This window comes from Callospermophilus lateralis, chromosome 5, assembly GCF_048772815.1.
Source record: "Callospermophilus lateralis isolate mCalLat2 chromosome 5, mCalLat2.hap1, whole genome shotgun sequence".
NCBI lineage: Eukaryota > Metazoa > Chordata > Mammalia > Rodentia > Sciuridae > Callospermophilus > Callospermophilus lateralis.
The window spans coordinates 109,697,543-109,709,759 of NC_135309.1; the positions used below are offsets into that span (position 1 = coordinate 109,697,543).

The 12,217-nt window shown below is 38.3% G+C and overlaps 1 protein-coding gene across 1 annotated transcript in view; it reads right to left on the bottom strand.

The window, feature by feature from the left end:
- The window catches only part of Ankrd31 (ankyrin repeat domain 31), a 196,902-nt gene that overhangs the window by 98,863 nt on the left and 85,822 nt on the right, over positions 1-12,217 (bottom strand). The window contains 1 exon segment of the mRNA XM_076857689.2: positions 8,401-8,545. Coding sequence (XP_076713804.2) covers positions 8,401-8,545 — 145 coding nt within the window.

The following is a 12,217-nucleotide window of genomic DNA, read 5'->3' on the forward strand; positions in this document are numbered from 1 at the left end:
AGAGGTTGTTGGGGTGTGTGGCTTGTGGGAAGCCAGTGGTGGCAGTTGGGCTCTGAGGGTTTTTTCCTGAGGAGCTGTTTTGTTTATCTTGTGTGGTTCTAAAAATAAAGTTAGTTTCTTTTGACAAGTGGCTCCTGAATTGTGCCCAGCCAGACAGCGGCATTTGGTGGCCCGTACGGGGAACGAACCCGCGACCTTGGCGTTATCAGAAAAACCGCTCACTTCTGAGGAAAAACTATTTACGTCTGAGGAACAGATAGGGAGAAAGGACGGATGCACATATAAGGAGGATAGAAAGGCTATAATGAATTTTTGTTGTTCCATTTTTATTTCATTCTGTCTCGGTTTTGCTTGGCGTCATCTTGTTGGGTTGTATTATAGTAGAAATACGGGATCAGAAATTAGTAAAAAACAAACTGAAAGAGTGTTAAGTAAATTGTTAGAGGAAGGAGGCATCCCAGTAAAATCAAGAGCAGTCAGGGCATACGTTGATACAATGCAAAAATGTAGCCCATGGCTTTTTAAGGAGGAGTTGTTAAGTATATCACAATGGAACCATCATGGTGAAGATTTAAAAAGAATAGAAAAGAACAGCCCAGGAACTCTGCCAGCTGGCACATTGGCATTGTGGGCATTGGTATTTGGTTTTCTTAGTCCAAAGCCTTCAATTCAGACAAAGGTAGAGGAAGGAGAAGACATATTGATTCAAGTAAATGAGGAGGTCTCTCAAGTTAGTCAGAAAAAGGAAAAGATTCAAGTAAAAGAGAAGGTCTTTCGAACTAATCAGACAGAGAAAGAAAGTTTAGAGCAGAAAAAGCCATCAGGGGGAAAGTTACAAAAGGAGACTGCTACTAAAACCTTTCTATCACCAGAGGGCTTAAGTGTCCAACCAACAGCACCACCTCTACAGGAGACTGCTACTAAAACCTTTCTATCACCAGAGGGCGTAAGTGTCCAACTGACAAGGCCACGTCCATATGCTGAGAGGCCCCCAACTCCCATAGTGGATAGTTCAGATCCTGAGACAGGATCTCAAGTATTAACATGCCCTGTATTTGAGGTAGGAGGGCAGCGAATTTACCATACTTTAAATTTCAAAACAGTGAAGCAGCTAAAAGAGGCTGTAATAACCTATGGTCCTCAAGCACCCTTCACTGTAAGCTTGGTCGAATCCATTACCAACTTGAACATGACGCCAGCAGATTGGGCTAATATGTGTAAAGCTGTGCTAAATGGAGGACAATACCTGTTATGGAAGGTTGCCAATGAGGAATTTTGCAAGGAGACGGCTAGGCGAAATGCAGCAGCTGGTTATCCTCAGAGAAATCTAGATATGTTGTTAGGAAAGGGACCTTATGAGGATCAGCAGCAACAAATTGCATATGATCCTGGTGTATATTTACAAATTGCTGTAGATGCAGTTAAGGCATGGAAGACTTTACAAGGACATGGAGGTTTACAAGGTCAATTATCTAAGATAATACAAGGAACTAATGAATCTTATGCTGAATTTGTAGATAGGCTTATTCAAACAGCTACCAGAGTTTTTGGGAATACAGAACAAGCAATGCCATTAATAAAACAACTGGCTTATGACCAAGCGAATCGTTGGTGCAGAGATATCATTAAACCATGGAAACATGAAGATTTAAACACATATATTAAATTATGTAGAGACATTAATGAACAAGAGCAAGTCATGGCAGCTGCAGTAAAACAGGCTTTAGATGCCAGAGACATTAATGAACAAGGGAAAATTGTGGCAGCTGCAGTAAAACAGGCTTTAGATGCCAGAGACATTAATGAACAAGGGCAAATTGTGGCAGCTGCAGTAAAACAGGCTTTAGATTCCAGGCCAAGAACATGCTACAATTGTGAACAAACAGGACATTTTAAAAGGAATTGCCCCATAGGAGGAGGGTTTAACAAAACTAGGTATCAAAGGAGTAGAATACCGGGTATTTGCCCACGATGCCGTAGAGGGAGACATTGGGCTAATGAATGCCGTTCTCAAACCACCATAGAGGGTACTCCATTATCAAAAAACGAACAAGGACCAAGTGTTTATCCACGATATCGTGGAGAAAGGCATTGGGCTCCATTGCCAAAAAATGGATCCAAATAATTTCTTTTTTTTTATTCACGTGATTTAAATGGTTTAATTTAAATTGGGTACACAGCTGTTGAAGATTGTTTTAAAATGTGAACAAAAAAGGAGGTTAACAGATCTGTTTGTTTCCTTTCACCTTTCCTTTTCATTATATTTAATAATTCTCTTAAAGATAATGTAAATTGTTAAGAAAATTGTTTTCTTTTAATGCCTTCTGGGACGTTACATAATTTTTTCTTTAGCCATTATTGCCAGAATTCCTATCTTCAGTGAAGACAATGTAAATTGTTAAGAAAATTGTTTTCTTTTAGTGCCTTCTGGAATGTTATATAATGTTATATAATTTTTCTTTAGCCATTATTGTCAGAATTCCTATCTTCATCCCAGTGCATGAAGACAAAGATAAAACCAATCTACAGCTTCTGCAATAGCCATCACTGAACTGCTTGCAGAACTTGCCTGGACTATGTATCACTTATATGCATTGTGAACTCACTTGTATGCATTGTGAACTATCTGTTGGTGCAGCAACTTCTGGTAGTGTTGGGGTATACATGCTGATGGTGTCATCGGTGGTACAATTTTTCCAAAAGGAGCCATCAACTGGCTTGGTGTATCTTCCTCCCTTCTGTTTGTCATGATCGTTCAGCTAAAATTTGGGGGCCAACAGAGGTGAGGCAAAGAACCTCACCCCCCCGCTGGTACGAAGACCTCTACACAGGTGTGGCTGTATACTGGACTGGTAGTCAATGACGGGTAAGATCCAATTACTATGGTACCAACCTAAGACAGGAGGCTGATGCCTTGAGGTCAGCTCATCCAATAACGGGTAAGGACCATATGTACTATTGGACAACCTAAGGCAGACACGGTCCCTAAGCCACATGCTTCTTGTTTAAACAGAGAGGGGGAGATGTTGAGAGCCACAGCCGAAGGGGCTCCAGCAAACTTTCAGACTGCCAGCTGATGATTGGCTCACAGCGGCCCCAGCAACACCTAGCTGATTGGCTCCTCTGTGGAGATGCTCATTGAGCTGTTTCCCTGCCCTTTCAGACTACCAGCTGATGATTGGCTCACAGCGGCCCCAGCAACAACTAGCTGATTGGCTCCTCTGCGGTGATGCTCATTGGGCTGTTTCCCTGCCCTTTCAGACCACGGAGCTGCTCATTGGGGGACTTTTTTGGCTCCGCCCATGCGACCCAGCCAATCGGCCTCAAGAGCAGGAGGATTGGGGGAAGAAGAGGTTGTTGGGGTGTGTGGCTTGTGGGAAGCCAGTGGTGGCAGTTGGGCTCTGAGGGTTTTTTCCTGAGGAGCTGTTTTGTTTATCTTGTGTGGTTCTAAAAATAAAGTTAGTTTCTTTTGACAAGTGGCTCCTGAATTGTGCCCAGCCAGACAGCGGCAAACAACCAACACCAAAACTACTAGAAGACATGAAATAACTAAAACCAGTGTGGAAATCAATGAAATTGAAACAAAAAAATTCAAAAATTTGACAAAACAAAAAGCTGGTTTTATGAATAAATAAATTAAATTGACAAACCCTTAGTTACCCTAACAAAAAGAAGGCGACAGAAAATTCAAATTACTAAAATTCGTGATGAAAAAGGAAATATCACAACAGACACTACTGGAATACATAAGACAATTAGAAGCTATTTTAAAAACTTATACTCCAGTAAAATAGAAAACCTCGAAGACACCGACAACTTTCTAGAGGCATATGATCAACCCAAACTGAGTCAAAAGGACATGCACAATTTAAACAGGTAAATTTCAAGCAAGGAAATAGAAGATGTCATCAAAAGCTTACCAACCAAGAAAAGCCCTGGACCAGAGGGATTCACAGCTGAATTCTACAAGACCTACAAAGAAGAATTAATAACAATTTTCCTCAAATTATTCCATGAAGTAGAAAAGGAAGGAATGCTTCCAAACTCATTCTATGAGGCTAGTATCATCCTGATACCAAAACCAAGCAGAGACACATCAAAGAAAAAAATTTCAGGCTAATATCCCTGATGAACATAGATGAAAAAATTCTCAATAAAATTCTGGAAATTTGCATGCAAAAATGTATTTAAAAAATAGTGTACTATGATCAATTGGGGTTCTAGGTTGGTTCAACATATGGAAATCAATAAATGTAATTCATCACATCAATAGACTTAAAGTTAAGAATCATATGATTATATCAATTAATGCAGAGAAAGCATTTTACAAAATACAGCACCCTTTCATGTTCAAAACACTAAAAAACTAGGAATAGTAGAAATATACCTCAACATTGTAAAAACTGTATCTGCTAAACCCAAGGTCAATATCATTCTAAATGGAGAAAAATTGGAAATATCTCTCAAAAAATTGGAAACAAGATAGGGATGCCCTCTTTAACCACTTCTATTCAACATAGTACTTGAAACTCTAGCCAGAGCAATTAGACAGAAAAAAGATACAAAGGAATATGAATAAGAAAAGAAGAACTCAAACTATCATTATTTGCTGGACATAATTGTATTCTTAGAGGATCCAAAAAAAACTCCACCAGAAAACTTTTAGAATTGATATAAAATCAATACACATAAACCAAAGGCATTTTTATACATCAGTGATGAATCCTCTGAAAGCGAAATTAGGAAAACTACCCCCCCCCAAAAAAAATACTTGGGAATCAATTTAACACAAGGGCTGAAAGATCTCTATAATGAAGAAGATCTTAGAAGAAAGATTTCCCAAGCTCTTAGATAGGCAAAATTAATGTTGTCAAAATGGCCATACTACCCAAAGCACTATACTGATTCAATGTGATTTCAATTAAAATCCCAATGTCATTCCTTATAGAAATAGGAAAAGCAATCATGAAATTTATTTGGAAAAAAAGAGACCTAGAATAGTAAAGCAATCCTTAGCAAGAAGAGTAAAGCAGGAAGCATCACAATACCAGACTTCAAACTATACTACAAAGCTATAGTAACAAAAACAGCATGGTATTGACACCAAAACAAACACAAAAACCAATGGTACCGAATAGAAGACACAGAGACAAACCCACACAAATACAGTTATCTCATACTAGACAAAGGTGCAAAAACCATTTATTGGAGAAAAGATAGCCTCTTCAACAAATGGTGCTGGGAAAACTGAAAATCCATATGCAACAAATGAAATTAAACCCCTGTCTCTCACCATGCACAAAACTCAACTCAAAGTGGATCAAGGACCTAGGAATTAGACCAGAGACCCTGTGTCTAATAGAGGAAAAAATAGGCCCAAATTTTTATCACGTTAGATTAGGCCCCAAATTCCTTAACAAGATTCTTAAAGCACAAGAAATAAAATCAAGAATCAATAAATGGGATGGATTCAAACTAAAGAAAGGTCTTTCTCAGCAAAAGAAGCAATCAATGAGGTGAAGAAAGAGCCTACATTTTGGGAGCAAATTTTTGCCACACGCAAGTCAGATATAGCACTAATCTCCAAGATATATAAAGACCTCAAAAACTTAACACCAAAAAAACAAACAACCTAATCAATAAATGGGCTAAGGAGCTGAATAGACACTTTTCAGAAGAAGAAGAACAATCAATCAACAAATATGTGAAAAAATGTTCAACATCTCTAACAATTAAAGAAATGCAAATCAAAACTAAGATTTCATCTCACTCCAGTAAGAATGGCAGCTATTAAGAATACAAATGACAATAAGTGCTGACAAGGATGTGTGGGAAAAGGTATACTCATACATTGCTGGTGGGACTGCAAACTGGTACAACCAATCTGGAAAGCAGTATGGAGATTCCTTGGAAAACTTGGAATGGAACCACCATTTGACCCAGCTATCCCACTCCTCAGTCTATATCCATAGGACTTAAAATCATCATACTACGGTAATGCAGCCACATCAATGTTTACAGCAGCACAATTCACAATAGCTAAACTGTGGAACAAACCTAGATGCCCTTCAATAGATGAATGGATAAAAAAACTGCGGTGTGTGTGTGTGTGTGTGTGTGTGTGTGTGTATGTATATATGTATATATATAGATAGATAAATAGATAGATAATGGAATGTTACTTGGCATTAAAAGAGAATAAAATTATGGCATTTGCAGGTAAATGGATGGAGTCGGAGAATATCATGCAAAGCAAAGTAAGCCAATCCCAAAAAACTAAAGGCCAAATATTCTCTCTGATAAGTAGATGCTGGTCTATAATGGCGGGGGGGGTGGGGGCGGGCATGGGGAAAATGGAGGAACTGTGATTGGGCAAAGGACAGGAGGGAAAGAGAGGGCGCATGGGCACAGGAAAGATGGTGGAATGAGATGGAAATCATTAGCCTAGATACATATATGACTACACATACAGTGCAACACTACATTGTGTACAACCAGAGAAATGAAAAGTTGTGTGGAAATTGTGTTCAATTAAAATATGTGTGTGTGTATATATATATATATATATATATATATATATATATATATATAAGCAGCTTAGCATGGTGGCACATGCCTGTAACCCCAGTGGCCTGGGAGACTGAGGCAGGAGGATTGCATGTTCAAAGCCAGACTCAGCAAAAGCGAGGCGTTAAGCAACTCAGTGAGACCCTGTCTCTAAATAAAATACAAAATAGGTTGGGAATGTGGCTCAGTGGCCGAATGCCCCTGAGTTCAATCCCCGGTACCTGCCCCTGCAAAAAAAAAAAAAAAAAAAAAAAGTGAATGAGCACAAACACTTCTCTTGAATGGAAAGAACTTTTTTTCTTTTTGTTCCAGAGGACTGACACACCATTTATTTGCTGAATGCCTACTCGGTACAAGGCACTTTAGTATTTATCAGGACACAAACAAAATTCTTTCCTTCATGGAGCTTAATCTACAAGGGAAAAATTAAAATGAAAACATAAGTCAATTGGCTAATGTGTTTAAAAATTTTTTTAAAAAGCCAATTGCCTAATTTATCAATAGATTAAGTACTAAGAGAAAAGACTAAATAGAGCAGTATAAGAGGGACTGAAAGGAGTGTAGTGGTTCCAAAAATATGTCCATAATTTTTTGATATTCTCTTCAAGAGGAGGAGTTTAATTATTTCCTTGAGTGGAGGCCAGACTTAGTGACTCACTTCTAACAAACAGAATGTGGCAAAAGCAATATTATATCACTTCCAAGATTAGGTTACAAAAAGACTGGTTTTCTTTTTTGGTACATTCTCTCTCTCTGGGATCACTTGCTCTGAACTAACTGGCAGGCTGTCAGCAGTCCTATGGAGAAGTTCCTGTGACAAGTAACTAAAGCATCCAGATGATAATCAGCAAGGAATACAGGCCTGCCCACAACAATGTGAGTAAACCTGAAAGTAATTTTCCTGCTCTAGTTAAGCCTTGAGATGGCTATAAACCTGTGAAAGATCCTAAACCAGAACTACACAGCTAAACTGCTCCTAGATTCCTGATGCTCCGAAACTATGTGAGATACCTGCTTGTTGTTTTAAGCTATTAAATATTAGGGTGACTGTTAACTAGAAATAGATAATACAGTAAGGGCATGAAGGGGTCAGTTTCAGTATTAAGTAGGTGGCCCAGACCTCATTGAGAAGGTGACATTTGAACTAAGACCTAAGGAAGGTGAGGAAGGCATTTCTGAGAAACACCAAGGAGGCCAGTGTGACTGCAGATGAGTACTGGAAGTAGTGGTTGGAGAATGAGGTTGCGTAGTAGGATGGTCAGTGATATAGAAACTTAAAAGACACAGGCTTGTATTCCAGATTAAAGAGAATCTGCATGTTTTGAACAGAAAAAATACTGTGATATTCCAAAAATATTTGCACTGGAGTATAAAGAATATGCTATATATATAAATTATTTTTATGTAATTTTTTTGTTAATCACACATCAAATTCTTTTATAGTTCAATTTATCAGTGCAATGGATGAGAGGGCAAAATATAGCTAGAAGAATGGATATAAATAATTCTGATCGTATTTACTAAAATGGATACAACCAAATTTAATTTATATCACATCACATAACTCAAAGAATTGTGAAAGAAAAAAGCATAAGTTTATAAAAGGTTCCTTAATTGTTTACAATATACAACCTGGGGAAAAATATTATCTTTCTTTTTTCTTTTAGAGTCCTTTCTTTATGTGCACATGAAACAAGTCAGTGTGGTTTATTAAAATGGAGTCAAGACATGACTGATAGATTTTCTCAATTCTTATGAGGAAAATAAATTTATTTAATTTTATAACTCTCTGTCAACACAATAAACATCTATAACAGGGAAGCTTAATCTTACCTGATATAAGACCTCTTTGATGTTTAGGAACATGTCTTTCAAGGAGACGCTTCATACAAGAATCTTTGGCTTCTTCTAAAGCACACTTTCCATTAGTACTTCTAAATAATGGATCAGCTCCATTTAAAAGAAGTAACTCTGCCACCTAGAAGAAGATTGTTCATGTGAGAAAGCCCAGACAAAGGATATATTATTGTAAATGTGTGCTAGCATACAACCCTAAGCAACACCAAATGTTTCTCTCAACAGCAGAGTATGGGATTATCTATCAGATCTTTGCCCAAGAAAAACAAAAAATATAATGCAGTTTCTACAGAATCATAATTTGCTGATATACAAATTCATTTTCTCACCAAAGAAGACTGAAAGACAGAAAGAAAGGAGGGAGGCACAAGTGAGGGAGGGGGAAAGAGGGAAATGAGAAAAGTAGGGAGGACGGAGAGTGAGGGAGGAAGTAAGTTGGGGCAGAAATATTTCGATTCAACTGCTGGTGAAATGAAGCTAGTAAATACACAAAGACTTAGAATTGGGTTCTACAGTGGCAATATAATTTTAAGAGGTTCCAAGAGACAGTCATGTCTTTCTTCTATACCTGTGTATACTTACAGATGGCACTGCCTGTGAGGTAGAAACAGGCCAATTCTTACTCTGTAACCAGTTTTGTAGTAACCTACTCAATGCACCTCTCCCTGTCTACCCCCACACACTACTGCTCATGTACATATTTTATCACAGTGCCCAATATATTCTGTATTATACTTATTTCATATATGTGTATGTTTCCTATTGTACTCAAGTTTCTTGAGGGTGAGATGATGTTTTTTTTCTATTAAATTAATTACATCTGAATAGGAAATTGATGAATACAGTTTTTTAAAAAAGAAAGTTCAGAAGAACATGGAATTAAAAGTTTCCTTCCTCTACCACTGTCTCCCAGTCATCTTATAATTTTTTTCCCCTGAGTCAGTCCTGGTTACAGTTTCCTCTGAATTTTTCCAGAATTAGTCTAGTCCAACAGGTATGAAAGTTGTATACATCATATGTATATATGAGATTGTTTTTACACAAGGGGCAACTTGTTAAATACACTCTGTATCTTGCCTTCTTTTCCCACCCTCCCAAAAGAGTCCTTGGAGATTGTTACCTCTTGGTATAGACTGTACTTCCTCATTCTTTGTAGCAGCTGAGTAACATAGTCTATTATATGAATGTACTATAATTTATTTAACTAGTACCCAATTCATGAATGTTCAGTTACTTCAAAGTTTTTGCTACACATACAATATCTTAATTGTCTTTGTAAACCCAATGCCTTTCTTGGTATCTGGCATAGAGTAAGTGCTCAAAAGTGTTGTTTAACAAAAGAATAAGAGAGAACTGGGGGTGCTGGGGTTGTATCTCAGTGGTAGAGTGCTTGCCTAGCATGTGTGAGACACTGGGTTCAATCCTCAGCACCACATAAAAATAAGTACATAAAATAAAGGTATTGTGTCCATCTACAACTAATTTATATATATACGTGTATATATGTGTATGTGTGTGTATGTGTGTGTGTATATATATATATATATATATATATATATATATATATATATATGTATGTAATGGGAATGTGGCTCAGTGGCAGAACACTTGCCTAGCATGTATAAGGCCCTGGGTTTAATCCCCAGCAACACACACACACACACACACACACACACACGTGTGCGCACACAAGAGAGAGAGAGAGAGAGGGCGAGAGAGAGAAAAGCAGAGGGAGATTTTACATGCACACAGAAAGGAAAAGGTCACATGAAGATGCAGGAAGATATTATTGTGATGAAGTCTTAAAGTCAAGAAAAGAAGAACTCCCAGCCGCTACCAGAAGCTGAAAGAGGCAAGATTTAAGTTCTCCCCTATAGCCTCTGGAGAGAGTAAAGCCCAGTCAACATCTTGATTGTAGCCAAGTGATATTGATTTTGGACTTTTGGACTCCAGGACTATGAGAGAATACTTTTCTGTTATTTTAAGCCATGCAGATTGTGATAATCATTTATAGCAGTCATAGGAAACCAATGTAGACTTTGGTACCAGGAAGTGGGGTGCTGTTATAACAGATACCAAAAATGTGGAAATAATTTTGGAATTGAACAATGAGAGACTAAAAGAATTTTGAGGAACACAGTGAGAAAAGCCTTGATTACCTTGAACAGGCATTTGGTAGAAATAAAAGTCTTCATTAAAGACTTGATCCAGGGAGGGCGGAAGAGGCCCTTTACAGAAAACCAGTATCAGCTCAGAAAATGCATATGTAGGTGCTGGGCTATAGTTCAGTGGTGGAGTGCTTGCCTAGCATGTGTGAGGAACTGGGTTGAATCCTCAGTACCACATACGAATAAACAAATTAAATAAAAGGTATTATGTCCATTTACAACTAAAAATACTTTAAAATTTCATAAGAAAAATAAAATGCATATGTAATCATAAGCAAAATACTGGTATAGGAAAATGAATATTAACAGTACTATTTTGGCATACGCTCAGAAGGAAATGTAAAGCATGTTTTTAAGAAACTGGAGGAAAACAGATCATAGAGAGATAGATATACAGAGTAGCAGAGAATTGAGATGAACTGTCCAACAGTTATATGGAAAGCAGAACTTGTAAGTGGTAACTTGAATATTTAGCTGAGATTTCTAAGTAAAGCACTGAAGGTACAACCTGGTTTCTTCTTAAGGCTTATAGTAAAGTGTGAGAAAAAAAGATAAATTGAGGAAAGAACTGTTAGGCAAAATGAAATAAGCACTTGGTGAATTGGGAAATTATGACTATCTAGATTGGAAAAAATGATAACATCTGGAGATTAACTGTAAGAAAGTATGCTCTAGAGAGGCCAACGGTATGACTGGAAAACTTTTTGCTAGTACTAAAGAGGCTAGGTATGTGATCCACAGACCCACTCAACCATGTCAGCAGAAGCCAATAATATAGATGGAATTATGGAAAGATCTGCAGAGGATCCTCTTGTCCATTGTGTATATTCTTCAAATATAGTTGGGAGATTCACAAGTTTTTTTAACGCTGTGCCAGCAAAAACACTGTACCCTTGGACTGAAAAAGAATGAAATGAAAAACTGCTTAATTCTACAGGCAAGAAACAGTGAAAACCACTCACCTGAAAATATATGCTACCTTTCAAAAGAAAAGTAAGGATAACACCAAAAGCAGAGCCTCAGGCCAACAGCTAGCAATGAATGGAGACTGACAACTGGCTGTGATATAATAGAGGCAGACTAGCTAGAAGCTTAATGTACAGTCAAGGAGAGTCTGGCTAAAACTACGGTCATCCTGGTAGTCCAGAGGACTGTGTATGCCCAAGTCTGTGTCATCTGAGAAAACAGAGAGCGAACTGCTGAATGAGCAATCTCTGGATGAATGCAGACCAAACTCATGTACTTCCTGAATCGTGAACACAGTCTATAGGCCACACTAAATCCAACAGTAAAAGGTGAAAACTTGACCCGCTGAGCCTAGGCAGGCCCAGGACAGCTCCGCCAACACCCGCAGAGCCCACACTGGGTCTGAGCTGCATCTTTGAACACATCACCCAGTGCCACTGCCTGGGTCCCCACTACCGGACTTGACTTGACACTCCATCACTAAAAGCAGCCACCTCCATCCTGGGACACCTTCATGGCCATCTTTAGTTGTGGCAACTCCCAGCTTGGAACATGGGCTGGGCAGGTATCCATAATCCCCATCTCCCCCCTCTCCCTGGCAGCCAGCCACTAACCCCACCCAGTGACTTCCCAATACAAAACAGCTCTCCAAGACAGGT